General features: G+C 39.5%; 1 protein-coding gene across 1 annotated transcript in view; it reads right to left on the reverse strand.

Annotated features, from left to right (window-relative positions):
- Window positions 1-3,774: 3,774 nt before the first annotated feature.
- LOC146613384 (phosphatase and actin regulator 1-like) overlaps window positions 3,775-19,401 on the reverse strand; it is a 28,802-nt gene continuing 13,175 nt past the window's right edge. Inside the window, exons 6-12 of the mRNA XM_085377823.1 lie at window positions 15,456-15,655; window positions 13,543-13,699; window positions 9,661-9,716; window positions 8,524-8,585; window positions 6,779-6,919; window positions 4,240-4,316; window positions 3,775-4,115 (exon numbers count right to left, since the gene is read on the reverse strand). Coding sequence (XP_085233949.1) covers window positions 4,100-4,115; window positions 4,240-4,316; window positions 6,779-6,919; window positions 8,524-8,585; window positions 9,661-9,716; window positions 13,543-13,699; window positions 15,456-15,655 — 709 coding nt within the window. The 3' untranslated portion in view covers window positions 3,775-4,099. The remainder of the gene's footprint in view (window positions 4,116-4,239; window positions 4,317-6,778; window positions 6,920-8,523; window positions 8,586-9,660; window positions 9,717-13,542; window positions 13,700-15,455; window positions 15,656-19,401) is intronic.

Here is a 19,401-nt window from a genome sequence, read left to right on the forward strand (position 1 = left end):
ACACAGTGAGTTGTCAATGTCAACTGTTGAATATGTGAGGAAACTTTCAACTGTTATCGAGGATTCCTTGCACATTGGCTAGCTTACACGGCGGTCATTTATCTTAAAAATAAAAGAGAAAGTTTTTGTTATGCTACAAGGTTAAACTAAGCCTCGCTGTAGGTCTAAATGTTTTAGATAAGTGGTGACGAAGCAAATAACTTCGGCACCATCTCATCAGGACGCCATTTCACAAGGCTCAGTGTACGTCGACTTATTCTGTTGTATTTTCCGCCATCTAGTGGAGCGTTGAGGCCACAGCGAGCCTTACTGTACCAGACAGACTACTTGTTCACATTCTGCCGCATATATTACGGCAGTATAAAGTCACACAATGTAATTTGGTTTAAAAAACTACGTTTTACCTGTGTGGAATTAAAGATCCTGCAAAAAAAAAAAAGACTAAAAATATTATGTTATTAACGTCTACTGCTTAGGAGTGGTTATTCATTTGAATAACCATACATATTCAAATGGAAAATGGTATTTCTACATATCGGAAGTCTCAGTGCTTAAAGGATTATAGTTTATTTAAACTGTCAACTTTGTTAGGATCAACCATTCCTTAAGGCAAATATCTAATCAGCTAATCACATGGCAGTGATTCAGTGCATTCAGGCATGTTTATATGGTCAAGATGACCTGCTGAAGTTCAAACAGAGCGTCAGGATGGGGAAGAAAGTAATTTAAGCAGCTTTGAACAAGGCATGGTTGTTGGTGCCAGATGGGCTGATCTGAGTATTTCAGAGATTGTTTATCTAAACTGTGTCTGTCTCTATATGTTTGCCTTGTAACAGACTGGCGACTTGTCCAGGATGTAACCTGCCTCTCTGTGCATGTTAGCTGGGATAGGCACCAGCCCCCCTACGGCCCTGAATTTTGGTAAGCAGAACAAGATGACTGGATTACCTACTAGGATATTCCCTCACACATCTCCAGGGTTTGTTGATGCCAGAGGAGAATACCCAGGCTGGTCTGCACTAACAGGAAGGCAGCAGTAACTCAAACAATTGTTGCAACCAACATATTCAGAAAAGCATCTCTGAATGTGAACATGTTGAACCTAGATGCAGATGAGCTACAGTAGCAGAAGAGCCCATTGGGTGTGACTCCAGTCAGCTAAGAACAGGAAATGGAGGCTATAGTTAACTAACAATGTTCCCTGGTTTGATGATGTATATTTAACTTGTGAGACAAAACCTTTAATGTTGCATTTAAATGGCTCTCCAATTTCATTTCTTCCTCCTTTAAAAAAAGGGCCCTTCCCCTGTATTCATAAGGAATTACCAAATGGCCCAAACCTGATTTGTAATATTCTAAACTGAGGTATATTTTACACCTGAATTGAGAATGTAAATTAGTCTCAATAGGGAAGTTTATTGGATCATAAGAAGAAGGCTCTGAAATGTAAATACTATTAGTAAACATTTCTATCAATAAAACATAAGCACAATTTTTACTGTATATACACTAAGTTAGTAACAGCCAAAGACGAGTGTGTTTTAGTGATCTCAGACTGTAATTACTACAAGGTTAAAGAACAAGCCTAAAATATGTACAAAAATAATAATGCATACAAAGTAAATGCATTCAGAAATGGAGTTTAATTGGCATGATGTATCCTTTACATAGTATTCTGTAGATTAAAAATGGGGGGGAAAGAGGACTGCATTCAGTTTTTGTTCAGTTGCTCCACAGACATGTAAAAGGAATCAGATTATTGCTGACATCATGTTCCTTGATTCCAGCAAAATGGAAAAACCTCATGCTCAGCCCGTTGGCTCAGGTTGTTACTAAAGAGCTGAAAATGAGAACTGGAGTGTATTTTTAATATAAATTCCTCCCTATTCCTACTATGCTTGTACTGAACCTCTGGACTTAAAAACATGAAAGAACATGTTGAGATGGCTGAATTATACAGAAGCTGCTCCCAACACGAAATACCACAAATATTAAAGTGTTTGCAATTAGATGATCCATTGACATTTTAATATTAAAAAAAAAAAGGAGGGGGTGGAGGGACAAGAAAAATACTTGTGTATTGATTCTGATCTGAACTTCTTCAGAAATCTAGCAAACCCCTATCCATTCACATACAAACCATGCAGTGCAAAACTTTTTTTTTGTCATCAATTCCCTGATTTCATTATGTCATCTATCGCTGTCCTTAAAAATAAGGGGAAACCCTGTTAATTTGCAGACAGATGTATTGTAAAAGGCGACCGGCAGCCGTTCAACTCCACTGTTTCTTCATCTGACAATTTCATATTGCAACTTTAAAAGCAATACAGTAGAAAATAATGAAAATATTCTGTGCACATAAAGCTCGTGAGCACTGGACTACTGGTGAAGGGTGGCTGATCAGGTAACAAAGACCACTGAAGTGAAGAGACACACTGGTTACACCTCAGAAATCCAACAATACTTTACACATTTGGACTTTACCTTGAAACAACGGCCACTTTAAAGCCACACTCTTAACAGTGCAAACTATATTTAGGAATAAAAATATTTAAAAATCCTGACTCAGTGAATACACTAAAATCAGTGCTCAAATCTTTTGAAATAGAGAATGCATCCTTTTTCGTTGAGAGTTCCATCAAATCTTGTCCGAATGTGTCGGTAAAGCTGTCAAAGAGGCAGATTTTCAGGTGGCTCAGTCAAGAAAATTGCTGAAAAAGTCCCCCAGAATAAAGCCTTTTTTTTTTCTCTTTTTTTTTTTTTAAAGTAAGGTATAAAAGAAAACTTTAAACCCTGAAGTGTAGGCATAGTATGTACGCACAGTAAAAAACAATGATGTGTGTGTGGGGGGGTACACCTGCAGTTTAACCTTTTCTCTATAAACGCTGGGTATTGCTTCGTCAAAAGCTTGGGTGACACAAGTATAAAAGTAAAGTGTATAATACAATGCACGTTATGAGCAAAGATCATTTCACACACTTCTGCAAAAGAAAAAGAGACATGTGGTGAGTCATCTCTTGATATAAATCACACACATCAAAGCACTGACATGTAAAGATGTAAATTAATCGTTTATGAGCCGAGCGCCTCTAGAAAAAACAAAAAAAACAGTTAACACTGTCAAAATAATACAAAACAGGTCATTCTTGCACACACTGGAAACCAGAAAATATCCACCAGCTGCAAATTTTGACAGTAAATTTATAAGACCCACATGAATAAAATGCAGTTAAACGCGATTCTTCTTTAAATTCGACCTTCTTCAGTATAAACAAAATATACATTAAAGAGAGAGACAGTACAGGCATTAGCCCCAACTCTTAAATTCACAGTTAGCAATTAAATGTCAGCATTTTCGGTACAGTGAGAAGTGCATGAAAGAAGTCAGGACTACATAGTAACGACATAGAGGACACTCCAGGGGGTGCTATAGTCTAAGAAAAGCAGAAGGAAAAAAAAAAAAAAGTATTGCACATGATTTTAATGTTGGACGCCTCCTTCCCTCCCGCCCTTCCTCCTGTTTCTCTAAGCTGTTTCCAAAGTCCCAGCAGGTGTAGTAATGATGGAGCTTCTGATGACATAGTGAGCTCAGAACAATCAACCCTGCATCCTGGCACAAAAGCTGTCCGTAAGGGCTAGAGGAGTCTGGTGTGACAGCGTAATAAAGAAGAGGAATAAAAACATGTCCACTGAGACAAGTCTACTGGTGTTATTGACATACCAAGGTACAGTTACCCTCGGTAGATGACACAAGTGTGCCAATCAATCGCAAACGAGAAAACTGGTCTGCTATCCAATCGCCACAGAACTGAGTGCCTGCCTGAGAGCTCAGCAGAGAGGTTTTAGAGATAGTCGAGCAAATTCCACACAGGGCGGGGGCAATGTGAATCGGCTGGAGTCTTTGTGTGCTACTACATGGATGGAGTAGTGGGTGTCTGCGTCTTGTGGCGTAGTACCGACTCAGTTGTGTGGGACTTGAAAAGGCATTTCAGAAGACATGGCCTTATTGTAGAAACGGGCACCATTTTACTGTCCAGCACTTAAGGTTCTCAGTGGAGGAGAGCGCCGGTTGGGCACTGCTCGAGACAGTGGTGGTCTACTATGGTCTGTGAAACCTAGAAAGATATATTTTAAAAAAAAAGAGAGGTTTTGAAGTTTCAAGAAGAAGTCGGCACGTGCGTGCCAATATTTTTGGCTGCATTTGAAGTGATATCAATCATGCAAGCTGGTAGTTTGTACCTGGTTAAATGGCGACTTGATTCGTGCACTTCCATCTCGTTGCTCTTGAAATCGTTGAGTTCCTTCCTTATAGCTGCCTGCAGAGGACAAAGAGGAAGAAGACTGAGCGAAGCTGCAAAGGCTTAGCTCACAAACGGCAGCCTTTAAGCCCCGACTCCTTTTAGTATGCTTCATGCATTATTTATGCTCATCTCAAAGCCATGAATGAGTCTTCTGAATTCTTTTCTCTCATCACAGGAACCTTCAATTCCCCCCTCTTGAGACTTCTAACAGCCCTAACATAATTTACAATCTGTTGATGATTTACTTGGATAAATTCCTCTTTAAATAGCATTAAGTTTTGATAGCATTGATTTATACAGGACAGATAAAGAGAATACAGTTAAATGGAATTTTTAGATTTGACCATGACAGCTGTATTTTTAGAACATCAAAGCGATATCTACTTTTTTACAGTCTTTGGCTCCAAAGCTCCAAATAAAGCAGATTTCAGAGTGGGAAAAAAACCCTGCAGTGATCTGAATGCATCAGCAGGGGGCACTGTGGTGTAATTTCACCAATTGGGCCTCACCAAAGCAAGCTTTTGAGTCCAAACCAGCGGGTAGTGAATCATGGCTTCTGTATATAAAAATGGTACGATACAATCTTTTTTAATGACCTTACATCCCCTCTACAATGTCACAGCATGTAACAGAACCCCGGTCAGGTGATTGCTTCTACTATTCAACGTGACGCAAGGGGATGTCTTCTGCCTCAGGGAGGATGCATCCACAGCAGGAGACCAAACAAAATTCTGTGTTCGACGGCAGAAGTAGCAAACCAAAAAAACCCCCAACAAAATAAAACTTCAGCACAGCAGCGTTGGGGGGCTTCTTGAGGCACTGCTTGTCCAATTACACTCTTATGTAAGTGGAGATGTTGCATAACCAAAATGCTGAATCCTTATGATTTCTCACATTTCACATGAGTGGACCTCAGGTGTGCCCGTAGTGTTTAGGACAATGCAGAATATCTGCTCAGCAAACTCTACAGCTCATTAAAAGTCTTAGATCACGGGACAGTGAGCAGCAGGGTTGCTTCAGGGTGTTTCACAAAGGCAAACCAAACAACAGAGTTGGACTTTTCATTATGAAAGAGGAGGAACACACCCTTCTGCTACTACAGGGAGTGCAGAATTATTAGGCAAGTTGTATTTTTGAAGAATAATTTTATTATTGAACAACAACCATGATCCCAATGAACCCAAAAAACTCATTAATATCAAAGCTGAATGTTTTTGGAAGCAGTTTTTAGTTTGTTTTTAGTTTTAGCTATTTTAGGGGGATATCTGTGTGTGCAGGTGACTATTACTGTGCATATCTCACATTTGATGATGGACCACAGGTTCTCAATGGGGTTCAGATCAGGTGAACAAGGAGGCCATGTCATTAGTTTTTCTTCTTTTATACCCTTTCTTGCCAGCCACGCTGTGGAGTACTTGGACGCGTGTGATGGAGCATTGTCCTGCATGAAAATCATGTTTTTCTTGAAGGATGCAGACTTCTTCCTGTACCACTGCTTGAAGAAGGTGTCTTCCAGAAACTGGCAGTAGGACTGGGAGTTGAGCTTGACTCCATCCTCAACCCGAAAAGGCCCCACAAGCTCATCTTTGATGATACCAGCCCAAACCAGTACTCCACCTCCACCTTGCTGGCGTCTGAGTCGGACTGGAGCTCTCTGCCCTTTACCAATCCAGCCACGGGCCCATCCATCTGGCCCATCAAGACTCACTCTCATTTCATCAGTCCATAAAACCTTAGAAAAATCAGTCTTGGGATATTTCTTGGCCCAGTCTTAACGTTTCAGCTTGTGTGTCTTGTTCAGTGGTGGTCGTCTTTCAGCCTTTCTTACCTTGGCCATGTCTCTGAGTATTGCACACCTTGTGCTTTTGGGCACTCCAGTGATGTTGCAGCTCTGAAATATGGCCAAACTGGTGGCAAGTGGCATCTTGGCAGCTGCACGCTTGACTTTTCTCTGTTCATGGGCAGTTATTTTGCGCCTTGGTTTTTCCACACGCTTCTTGCGACCCTGTTGACTATTTTGAATGAAACGCTTGATTGTTCGATGATCACGCTTCAGAAGCTTTGCAATTTTGAGACTGCTGCATCCCTCTGCAAGATATCTCACTATTTTTGACTTTTCTGAGCCTGTCAGGTCCTTCTTTTGACCCATTTTGCCAAAGGAAAGGACGTTATGCACACCTGATATAGGGTGTTGATGTCATTAGACCACACCCCTTCTCATTACAGAGATGCACATCACCTAATATGCTTAATTGGTAGTAGGCTTTCGAGCCTATACAGCTTGGAGTAAGACAACATGCATGAAGAGGATGATGTGGACAAAATACTCATTTGCCTAATAATTCTGCACTCCCTGTATGAGCGTGTCATAAGAAGCACAGAAGCAGAGCTTAAGAGTGACAAATCAAATTAGGGAAGGGGGAATCTTGAGAATATCAGAGATTATCTAATTTTAACAGTAAGATTAGTAAACTGACCTTATCAGCTGCAGTGAGCCGGGTCCAGGGCTTATCTGCCCGCCGGTCGTAGTCCTGGGCATCTGACACCTCCACATAGTCACTGAATCGAATGAGGATTTTGGCCTGTCTCAGTTCCTCTACAGTGGGCCTCTGGCTCAGCTGGAGCGAAATGAGGAAAATTAAAAACATATATTACATTTCTCATAGAAAGTCTTCAGCCTGCATTGTTTTTTCTTATGCAGGAGGAAGAGTGAGGAGGTCAAGAAACCAGTCCTGATATTTTATTGTGTTGAAAAAGTCTCAAATTAACATTTCAGTTTCTGCTTGACACCGATTACTTTACTCAGATACTGATCATAATTCTCATAAGAAAGTGAGGTTATAAAGGAAACCCATAGAACTTTATTTTAGTTTAAGAAGCAATAAGCAAAATTTAACAAACAATGGATTAGATTAGAGTACCTGCACGTCTATCTTCAGCTGCACAGGGTGCTTTTCATTACTCTAACCTCTCTCCTCTCAGGTACACCCAGCAAAAAATAAGAAAGATGCAAGGGCAGACATACTAAAGCTGTCAAATTGGAAATCTGTGGTTTTATGTAGTTAGTCTTCAGCAAAGTAAGTTATTTATAACATGCTGCACACACATAGTGATGCATGAATATTTCAGGAACATGGAACCATAACAGCATAATGAAAAGCTCCCACTGCCTCATGTAGAATCTCATATATAACCTTTAAAATGGGTGCTGTGGCTCTACGCCTGAGTGTAGATCTATTTTTTTGTGAGGTAACGTCTCCTTCCTTACTTATGAGGTGTCTTTCGGAACGGCTAGACTCAGGTCCTTGCCTGATGAAGTGATGAAGTATTACAACACCCTGCTGTTTAAAAAGCCTGGTTCTTCCATTACTTGGTTTACACATTTGCATAACAAGTGAAAGATCCACAGTTTGATCCTGGAAGGAGACACAAATCCCTTTGGGGTTGTGTCAGAAAGGGCATCTGGTGTAAAAATCTGCCAAATCAAACATGAGGAGCTACCCACTGTGGCGGCTTCTTGTGAGTAAGGGAGCAGCCGGAAGTAGATTTAGATTAATTCCCTTTAATAGCGCTGAAGCAAAAGGGATGACATGACATTTTATTTTACAGTTTTTCCTCCTCGTTCACATATTCTAAGGAGTCATGGTTAGAGTACATATCTTTTACTTGATTTCTTGAGAATTGGGTAGCACTACTTTTTGAAAAAATAGCTCGGTTATGTTGGTTATTTTGACCTTGGTTCACCTTGGAGTAAATCGCTTTCAGTTACAGCCATGTTTCTGATTACAACTTCAAAAAAAACAAAAAAAAAAACAAAACCCTTCTCTCTATTCTTGCATTTTTAAAAACTTGCATATTTTAAAGTATATATCATCATTGGTATTTGTCCAACAGCTGAGAGGTTTTGTTTTGAGAAGCATATCTGCAGGTGAGCAGAAAGTGTTATTCTTTAATTTGACAGGGATGGGAACATGCTCAACACCTCCCTATGGGGTCTAAGAGTTTGGCATCCAACATGTTGAAGGGACAAGGGCAACAAGGGCATCAGTGTCTCCTGAGGGAACCTGAGAAGTACCAACACCAGGCCCACGCATACACACACACTCCATTTCATCAGATGACTCACTGTCATAGTGTTTGTTTATCCTGGCCAACAACTTGCCCCTTCAAGTGCCAAAAGAGCAAGTGTGGGTTCACACTTTTGGAGCTATTTTGGACTCACCTTTCGCGTGAGCCTTCGTTTTATCTCCCTTTTCTCCTCCATTTCCTCCTGCTCATTGCGAGCTGCAAAGAATGAAAGGATGAAGTGTTAACCTTTGAATACAGGCATCCGTACAGTGGGGCTCTTTGTGAAATAAGTACAAGCGCGCCGCTTGCTTAAAATGCCTCATTTGTTCCACACTTAACTGGAGAAGTCCCTTAAAGCTTAAAAAGCTTCCATCATTGGCTGTTTTATGCTTTTAGGAGAGGTTAGGCATGAGGAGTGACTGATTGCTTTGTTTCTTTCACATTGTCCCAGAGCTTTTCAAATGTATATAGTTCTCTTTTGCTGATTACATCAAGTTCTTATTCCTCACTAAATTCCTGTATGTGTTGTCCTGCAGATTCCACTGGAATCACAATGACAAACAAAACAAAAAGATAAGTTAAAACGAGAGACAAGAGTAAACAAGAAGCACACTGGGACACTGCTGTTTGCAAAAAGCTTCACCAGTCAGTCTGTATTTATGCTTGTACTAAACACACACTCCATTTCCAGTACTACTTGCAGTTTGGGATTTTAGATGTTGCTTCATTACAAAATAAAGTCCCGTTTGTTTAACCTTGGTTTTGTATGTGTGTGAGTGACAGGGAGGACATGACTTGTCAGTCATAAATTGTTACTTTGTCTTTTTCCCCCTTGTACTGTTGCCAATCATCCAAGAGCCTCTGGGAAAGCAGGAACTGATAGTAAATCAGTCTTTGATGTGAGATCTGCAGAGTCCCAGGAAACAGAACTGCTTCTCTCTGATACTGCATGTGTTTGAGCTAAGAAAGCAGTCTCTGTGGACATGACTCCTCGGGGAACCCTGCTACCTTGCATGACTTTCACGAAAAGGCAGATCGAGGAGGAACAAAAGAAAGAGATGCATGTCCACGAGCACTCACATAACAGGGTCTCATAATAATCATTTTAAAAAAATTAATAAAAAAATGTAAAGAAAAGAAAAGAAATTTCCACGCTGCCCTTCATGCAGTCAGCATGCACAAGAAGGCAGCTACAAATGTGGGCCATGTGTTGCTAAAACGCAACGTTTGAGGGACCTTTTTGCACATTTTTAGCTATGTAATGTTAAATACACACGTTTAAGATACTCACGTTTGAGGATGTTCCTTTGCTCTAGCTCCTCAGCTGTGGGTCTCTGACTCAAGCGTCTGATGAGAAACAGAAATCCACAGTCAGCACACAATCAGAGAAAGGAGGTCAGCGAGGAAAGTCTGAACCAATATGGGAGCAGTTTTGAGATTATCACATTTAAAAAAAGAAAATACATCCAAATATTTTACAGGTTTTTCTCATTAAGAGGACTTTAACAGTCACGGGGTTCAATTAATGTTCGCATCAAACATCTGAATGACTTTGAAAACATGACTTTGTTAGTGCCAGACAAGCTGGTTTGTGGATCTCTTGGGATTTTCAGCCACAAATGTCTCTAGAGTTCAGAACCGTATGGGGGGGGAAAAAAACCCAGTGAGGAGCAGTTCTACAGAGGGGAAACATCTTGGTGATGAGAGGCCACAGAACAGCTAGCCTGGTACGGAAAATCCACTCCCAGCAAGTGCAGCTGAGAGCAGCAAAGCACCTCAGAATGCAATTTCAAACTTTGAGGCCAACAGGCTGCAATAGAAATCTGAGGGTGCAGTGGGCAGAGGCTCACAAAAACTTAAGCACAAATGCAAAGACAGTTAAGAAATAAATGTAATCAGAATTTCTGATCCACATCATCAAACCATGGACCAACCTTACTTTGTGGATTGGAGGTTTGAGGAAAAAATAAATTAAAAAAATTCCTTTAACTTTCACTGTTTGACTGCCATTGTGTGTATGAGTATCATTGCTGACCAAGTTGATCTTTTCTTCCTACAAATTACTGATGGCTACTTCCAGCTTGATGATGCACCTTGTTACAAAGCTAAAGTCACCACTAACTGGGCACATCAGCGTGGCAGTGAGTACAGTCACCTCAATAACCTCATTAGTCACCAGATCCGAATCCACAACACCTTTGGGATGTTTTATAAGGGGAGATCCGCAATGTGAATGTGCAGCTGCCAAATTTGCAGAACTGATGTGATGCAGTCACGTCACACATGAAAATTCAGGGTATTTTGAGAGGACAAGAAGTGTTCCAAAACAGTATAGTTCAGGAAAAAGCTGCTAAGCTCATTTTTTTTCTCCCCTACATTCTGCAGAGCATTCACTTCCCAGCTTTGACATCGACTCCCGACAAGTTTATCTTATTGACACGTTGGCTCACAGAACGAGCACTTTTATATAGTGCTGGGAATAAGTCGCGTAGAGTAAGTTTAGAGTAAAATGCATTCTCAAACTGAACTGAATACAAATGACCTCAATTCTCATTCTTCCTTGTGTCCTGTAGAAGTTATTTATGAGCAACAGAGTTGTATATTGTTTTAGTTGAAAGGCTTTTATCTTATTTAAGCTCTTGCCTCATGACAGCTTGACAGGTGAAAATCCAAAAACGTCACTCATTCATGATCACCAATCCCCACAATGACTCAATGATAAAGCAGTGATGGGATGCAGGAATAAGGCTAAAAGCAAAGCCTGATACCCCAAACCACCAAACTCTTATCTGATGCTGTATCAGGAAAATATGACTGTGACACCTTCAGCTGCTGAGTAAAAAGGTCATTACAAATTTACTGCATACAGCACCTACACAGCAAAAAACAGAATAGCCAGATATGCTTTTTATTTTATTTTATACAACATCAGAGTAGATGTGCTGTGTACAGGTTATCTCTAGTATGCTTATTAAGTGGCTGGAAGTACTAAGATGCACAAAGTCAGTCACTCAAAATACTTTCAGCTGAAGACTCTTACAATAGCAATCTATCCAAAACAAGTGGTGGTAGATCTGTCTTTGAGCACTGGATCAATGATTGACTCAGTTTCTTTAGATCTGACCTGTTACTGCTCATCAAAATAAGAGCCTGTAGCCAGACATAGTTCTGTGCAAAGAAAGGTCCAGGCACTAAATCCCAGACTGGGCTTTTGGATATCTCAGCATGGATTGAAGATTATGTAGTAAGCTCCATTTACTTTTGAACCTTTTACCAGTTTAAGTGATGCAAAGAATAGAGATGGTGAAGGTAGATGAGTTTAAATACCTGGGGTCAACCATGTAAAGAAAATGCAGATAGTGAGGTGCATAAGAGAGGTGAAGAAGAGTTTGCAGGCATGGTGGAGTGGATGGAGATGAGTGACATTAAAATATATAGTTAGTGCTATATTTTTATTTAACCACTCAAATTAAACCCAAGTCTTTGCTTTAAGCTCTTTATTCTTTACAGCTGAATGTTTTGATACATGGCTAGAATAGTAAAAGTTGTCAGTTTCAGACAATCCCGAAAAAGTATTTTTAAACATTTTCAGCCTTATTAATATTTTAAAAAGTGCTTGTTTCTGAACCCGGTGCAAGTATTGCAGACAATACAAATTCCTTCTGAACAAGTAAAATTTGTAACCCTTCCAGATATCAATGATGCGTGGAAGTGAGAAATCACTTAATCATTGATTTAGTTTCTTTCTCTCTGAGCTGCTGCTGACTTATACCAACCAATTATTTAGCAGCATTTAGAAGGACAAACATCATTGTAATTACATCCAGAAATTCAATACACACAAATAAGATATAAGAACGCCTAAGAAATCTGCCCAAGGAAAAAAGGAAAATTTAAAAAGGAATAAAATAATAAAATACATGTTACATGAAAATATGAATACAGTCATTAAATCCAGCGGAGAAAGAAAAAAAAACAGCATAAAACCGTGCGTTTATTAACTTTATGAAGGGTAAAAGCACTTCATTTTACTTTCCATACTTTTCCCAGTGAATCAGGTCAGCAGAACTAAGCTGAGGTCAGCGTGTCCTAGATCAGCATTATCATAATCAATTCTAACTGGCCTGGCACAAGCAACTACTTTAAAGGACACAATGCCGCTGGTAATAAAGAGTGAAATGGGAAAGTGTTTGTTAGGTGATACTGTATAAAAGACGCTGTTACAGAGCTGGAACATGAGAACTAAGCAGACAGTATGTCTGAGAACATGTACTGTGCTGCCGTCACAGTGAGGAGTAGTGCCAGTGTCTCTAGGTAATACTCCGTCAGTGCCGCATCTCATATCGAATTGCACTATTCAGATTTTCATTTTTACCAAGTAGCTGGTGGTTTCTTTGCCCCCTTACCACATCATTACATCCGCTTTATTTAGTCGCGCATGTTCATAAAGCCCAGTGAAATCAAATGAGACCAAACATTGCGTTGTTTGATCTGCTCAGTTACTAGAATTCACATTCATGACCTCAACATATGTATATACATTCCTACGACTTGCACACACGGCATCACTGCAGTGTGTGTAAACTGCTGATATGAAGCGGCTTGCGCGGTGCTGCTGTGTGGAGGAGTCGGGTGGAGATAGTTTGGCACATGCATCACTGTGGTGATTCAGTGAGCGAGGCAGGGAGTCAGGCAGGAGAGGAAGAAAGTGAGAGAGAGACAGGGTTAGAGAGAGAAATGGAGAGAGAGAGAGCACTCGAGAGAGAGAAGACAAGAGCAGGGAAAAAAAGGAGGAGGGGGGAGTTTGATGCATCACTGAAATTAGGTCAGCTCCATTTTCAGAGACTCGTTTTAACGAAATAAAGCGTTTATCCTTATCGGATATTGGGAAGGAAAAAACTGAAAGGATAGAAAAGACTGAATAAAAATAAGACTCACATGGGCTTTGGACTGAGTCACAATACTGTTAAGCCAGGACATTAGGAATTGTCAGCCCAAAGTAAAACAAATGCTTGCAATGGCTGAGAAAAGCCAGTGCTGTTGCCCAACAGCTGTTATCGGGCTGGCTACAGCAACATCAGCCAGGCCCGCTGGAAATATCTGTCCCAGAAATTGTGGCTGTATTGTAATTGTATTCAGGCTAAGAAGAAAAGCATGTGCGTATGATTCTCACCTTGTGAGTTTGGTGCCTATCTGCTGCCTAGATTCCAGTCTCTCCTCATCTGTCTGCATGGGCAGGATGTTTTTCTCCTCCAGTTCCCTCTTAGATGGACGGTTACTCAGCTTGATGGCCAAAGAGTCTTTTCTTAGTACCTTCTGAGCCAGTGTACCTAAATTTGAAATGCAAAATGTTAAAATAGTTATGGTTAATAGGTATTGGTATGGTAAAAATAAGTATACGAAAATGGGGTTTAATGTACTGATCTTTGCTATTTGGCCTCTGTTTTCTGGATCTTCCAGAAAACAGAGTTTTAAATATTTTATACCATGGATTTAAAACAATAGCTCTCTAACATTATGTTCCTTCCATGCATTCTGCACAGTTCAGCAGTTTTTCCAAGAGAATATGCATCAAAGTTTTGGCTGATAATTAAATTCTAGATACATTTCTGTGAATCTTTCGGCCCTACTTTGAAGGTTAGTTTAAATCTGAGTTCCAAGAGCCTTCATGTGAAATAAGGAGCCCTGACAATTATGATCAGTCAAACAAACAGTCTCTATGTCTGCAAACATGAGCTGTCCAAACAAAAACAGTAAGTAGAAGTAAGTAAGTAAAATTTATTTATATAGCGCTTTTCACAGATAAAAATCACAAAGTGCTTTACAACACAGAAAATGGGAATATAAAAACAATATAACAGTAAATAAAACAATGTAAAACAATAAAACTATAAAAACAGCATAAGAAGAAATTAATCAAATGCTTTTCTAAATAAAAATGTCTTCAGCTGTTTCTTAAAAGAATCAATGGAGTCCGTGCAGCGAAGAGACAGTGGGAGAGAATTCCACAACCGTGGTGCCACAGTCTGAAAGGCCCGATCACCACGAGTTTTAAAACGAGTGCGTGGTACCACCAGCAGTCTCTGATCTAATGACCTTAAAGCCCGAGAAGATGTATGTGGTTTCAGCAGGTCAGATAAATCTTGAGGAGCCTGACCATGCAGGGCCCTAAAGGTTAGAACTAAAATTTTAAACTGAAACCTAAAATTTACAGGCAACCAGTGAAGGGAGGCCAAGACTGGAGTGATATGCGAACAGAGAAAGACACTTCTGCTGCTAAGGCACCCTGTTTCTCAAATGCCCTACCTGTGACTTTAATTTGACTTACAACTAGTGCAGAACAAAATGCACATGTTTGGAGAGGTCACACTGCAGCTCGAGTGAGCAATTCACAGAAAGAATGGGGTGTGTTAACAAAATATGCAGCTCATGCACACCACCAACAGCAGTTAGCTTCAATAACTGCACAGAATTGGTCCTATGTTTATGCATGAACAATGCTACATAAAACCATAGTATGATTTAATTTATATGTCTAGAAAAGTTTAATTATACATGACATATTATGATATCATGTTGCCTAACAACCATCTGACAACAACTAAAAAACACAGACCAAGCAATACTGTAGCACAGGTATGTTATAGTTATCTCAACTGACATTAATCCTTAGCTTAACATTTACTGTTATTTTTGGTATTTCATATAACACACACTAACTAAACGAGGCATGCCCCAGTGTGTATGTGTGCGTCACAGTTAATTATCACAAAAAGAAGCCTAAAGTGAGCTACATAATCAAACTAGATCCCCAGCTTTATACCTGCCAAGTATAAAACAGATCACATTTTATAGTTAAATAAAAAAAATAAAAATAAAAAAAACAGGGATTTTTAAATGTTTTGGGTGCATAGTTTTAAAAAAATAAATAAATAAATAACCAACCGTACTTGATAAACTAAATCAAAATAACATCCTCAAAAGTCAGACAGTAATAGCTTAAGGGACAGATCAGGCATCTGCTGATGAGCATAGTGCAGTAGTGCAATTTCACTACTCTGTGTTACCATGACAGCTGCCACTTACTTGTAAATATTGAGTCGTCATCTTCATCATCGTCTTCATCGTCATCCACATCATCATCCTCATCCTTATACATGCTGGGTAGATCTTCATAGTCAGATTCATTAGGCAGGTTCTCCTTATCGTCCTCGTAGTCGATGATCACAGATGGCACTTCTCTTCTTTCTAAGGGGGCACACTGACCACCGCCGTGCAGAGCAGAGCTAGAGGAGCGAAAGGGAGATAAGTTATGATGGTTCTGAGCCAAGCATGAATATTAATAGACTGAACAATTTCCAACAAAAAACGAATGCTAAACAAATAACAAAAAGATGATATTTTATGTGCGTATCACAAACATTGGGTTGTTGTGTAATGCCTAAAAGAAATTTGGGAACACACTACTTTCAGACATAAACATGAGGATGGCGTCACTATTCTGTGAAAGACTACCAATAGCTAATAAGTTCAACAAGTTAAAGTCACTTCTCAATACAAATATAAAAAAAAAAATCAACAGGGCATATCATTAAAAGACTTACGGAATAGAGAGAAATCTCTCTGCACAAGGTACAAGGCCAAAGATTAAGACTGAATGGCTTTTACAGCACCTTTAGCCCCTGAGATAGGACTGCAAAAAATGTAATATTAATGAAATAAAAATATTAATATTTCAAAAAAATATATAAAAAACAAAAAACAAAAACAGATAAATAATGCTCAGCAGCATTTCTAAAACCACTGTTAGGAAGCATGGTTCATCACTGCAAACAGCACTTCAAGAATGTCATTTCTACCATGTAAAAGACAAAACGTTCATTTAATGGGAAGTATGGTAAAGTGAAAAACTGCCCTGTTGTCTGACCAATTAAAATAAGAAATACTTTGTCAACCTCACCATGCAATTCAAAAGCCAACTCCAATTTGGAGAAATATGTGCTGCCAAATACTGACATCTTTTTGAGGGAAGGCTTATCTTATTTTAGCAAGACAATGCCATATCACAACATATACACGTATTACAAAACCACAGCTCAGTAGCTAAAGAGTCCATGTGCTAAACTGGCCAGCTTACCTGCTGTTTAGACCTATCACACACTGAAAACAGCTGGCAGGTTATGAAATGGGGAAAAAAATATGACACTGAAAATTGAAATCCCTAACAAGCAAGACAGACCTTAAAACAGTAAAAATTGTCTCCTTAAATATATATTTTAAAAAAATGTTATATTAGAACCATTGTAAAATAGATTATTTGAAAGTCATTGCACTGTGCTCTTGTTTACATTTTACACAGCATGCTGACTTTTCTTGGAACAGGGTTGTGACAGATTAGGATGGCCATATTATTTGGCCTTGCTAAAAGGGTGAATTTATGAAAACCCTGAGCCAGAAAATCCAGTTGAAATGGGGAAGATCATCATATTTCATCTCCATTATCTTTCAGCATTTTTTTTTCTTAAATTCATACAGTATTATTAAAACAATAGCCCGCACAAAACCCAGAAAATGAAAATGGCTCAAAAACAATAAATTGGCTTTGGGCTTCTGGTGCAGAACATAATGATAGCTTAGTGGGTTTTTAATCCAAGTATAAAGTGAGGGGAGATACACTGTGTAACTGGAGCTGAAAGAGAACTTCAGTACAAAAAGCCTGAATACCAACTAACTGCATTTCTGCGAAGCCCTACGCAATACCATGCAATTCTCTGAGCTGCACAGAAGGAAAAAAAGAGTAACGGATTATACAACTTGCATTATTAACAGCAGCCTGACGAGAATAAACTTCACTTTCACAAGCAGTCACCGGTTGGCACTAGCAAGCAGCAGTGACATATATGACAGAATCATTAATAACGGCCTAGCTGAAGGTTGTTATGATGGGACACTGTGATGTAACCACGTCAGGCTTTCAGACTAATTGTGAGCAACATCAGGGCCATTACTTCCTTATCCCTACTCGAATAGCTTTGGTGAAAAAGAGATCCTAATGTAAGAGGTTACATAATGTGCAATCCGCTATCATGTCCCTTTTCTCCAAACATGAAGAAATGCAGCTCTTGTAAAGAGCAGCTGGTCATGTTATGTCAGGCCAACTGTTGGAGGGACGCCTACTCCATGCGCCTGTGCCCACACATACACACATTTACTTCAAAATTAGGCCATGCTGCCCTGTGAGGCAGTGTGCCGATTTAGACCTGTATGGTAGTGCTACAGAGCTGGCAGGATGCGACCTCAATAACACAAGAGCAGATCTGAAAGTGGCAGACACAGTGCCACAAAAACAAATACTAATAAAAGAGGACACTCTATGCTAATGACATTTCTCAGTGATTACTCTGATTAGACCTGTTCTAGGGACAGCTTTTAGTAACAAGACATTCATTACTCCATAATGACCAGAAACTCATCAGATAAAAAAAAGAAAAAAGAAAAGAAATCAATTCTTTGTAGAAGAAAAATGTCACTAGCAAACGCAAGGGAAAATCTGCATTAAACGCTATACTAATATTAGCCATGTAACTGTAAATCCACCTGCCTAAAACTGCAGATCCCCTTTTTGCTGCTAATAAAGAAGCTCTTTTCTGGTGCACAGACTCCATAAGACCTCTTGGAAAGTGTCCTCTCCTATCAGACACAAGGACTTTAGCATCAGATGCATTAAGTTCTACAAACTGTGATGCAGGGCCTGTATAGATGAGACTTTTTTTAACAAATACCACTGATGTGTAATTGGAATGATAATCTAGAGGCCAAGTAAAAACAGTTCAGATCTTTGTGATGCTACACCATTTCCAAGCAACTGCCATCAGGAAATATTGCTTTAGTAATGGGGTGGACATGGTCTGCAGCATTGTCTATGTAGTTAAACTCTCTGTCATTTCTACGGTTTTACATATAAGGACATAATAAAAAGTTATCAGGTATTGCCAGGTTTTAAAATGAGGTAAATACCACCTTTAGCAGCAAGAACTTGAAGTAATCATTTTCTGCTTGACTTTATCAGCCTTTCACATTGTTGCTGAATGAATTTTGGACCATTTTTCTTTACAATTTTGCTTCAGTTCAATGAAGCTTGTGGGCATTTGTTTATGCACAGCTCTCTGAAGATACACTTCAGTCAGCTGAGGTCTGGACTTTGACTGGGCCTTAATTATTTTCTTTTTAAAGTCATTCCGTGGGTTTTCTGCTGTGCTTGGGATCATTGTCCTGCTTGACCCAATTTCAGCCAAGCTTTAGCTTTTGGACAGATGGCCTCACATCTGACTCTTACATTTCAGGAGTTTATGGTCAACTCAGTGACTGCAAGGTGGCCAGATCCTGTGGCTGCAAAAGAAGCCCAAATCATCACCCCTCCACCACCTTGCCTTACATGAGGTATTTGTGCTAATATGTTGTTTCGTTTTCATCAAACATGGCACTGTGCATTATGGCCAAGCATCTCTACTTTGGTCTTCTTTGTCCAAAAGACATTTTTTAAGAAGTCTTCTTCACATGCAACATTGCAAACCTAAGCTCTGCTCCCATATTTATTTATTTATTTATTTTAGATAGAAAGAGGCTTTCTACTGGCAGCTCTTCCAAATAAAACATATTCGTTAAGTCTTTTTCTAATTGAACTGTCATGAACTTTAACATTTAGCATGCCAACTGAGGCCAGTAAAGTATGAAATTTATCCCTCTGGGTTTTTTTTTTTTTGCTGACCACTGCATGGTCTGACCTTGGGATGAATGTGATAGGACACCCACTCCTGGAAACAGCAGCTCTCTTGAATATTTCATACTCTATATACTGTAGAATGATGAACATCAAATTAGGAATGGCCTCATAACCCTTCCCAGATTGATGCAGCAATAAGTGCTTCTTTAAGATTCATTACCACCCAAATTGCTGTTTTTATAGAGGTCCTCACACTTGCTGCCAATCAATTCATCAATTGCATTTGATTTGCAGCACCTAGCTGCTACT

Source organism: Diplotaxodon limnothrissa, linkage group LG18, assembly GCF_057381915.1.
Source record: "Diplotaxodon limnothrissa isolate DT_005_m linkage group LG18, D_limnothrissa_male_GT1.1, whole genome shotgun sequence".
NCBI lineage: Eukaryota > Metazoa > Chordata > Actinopteri > Cichliformes > Cichlidae > Diplotaxodon > Diplotaxodon limnothrissa.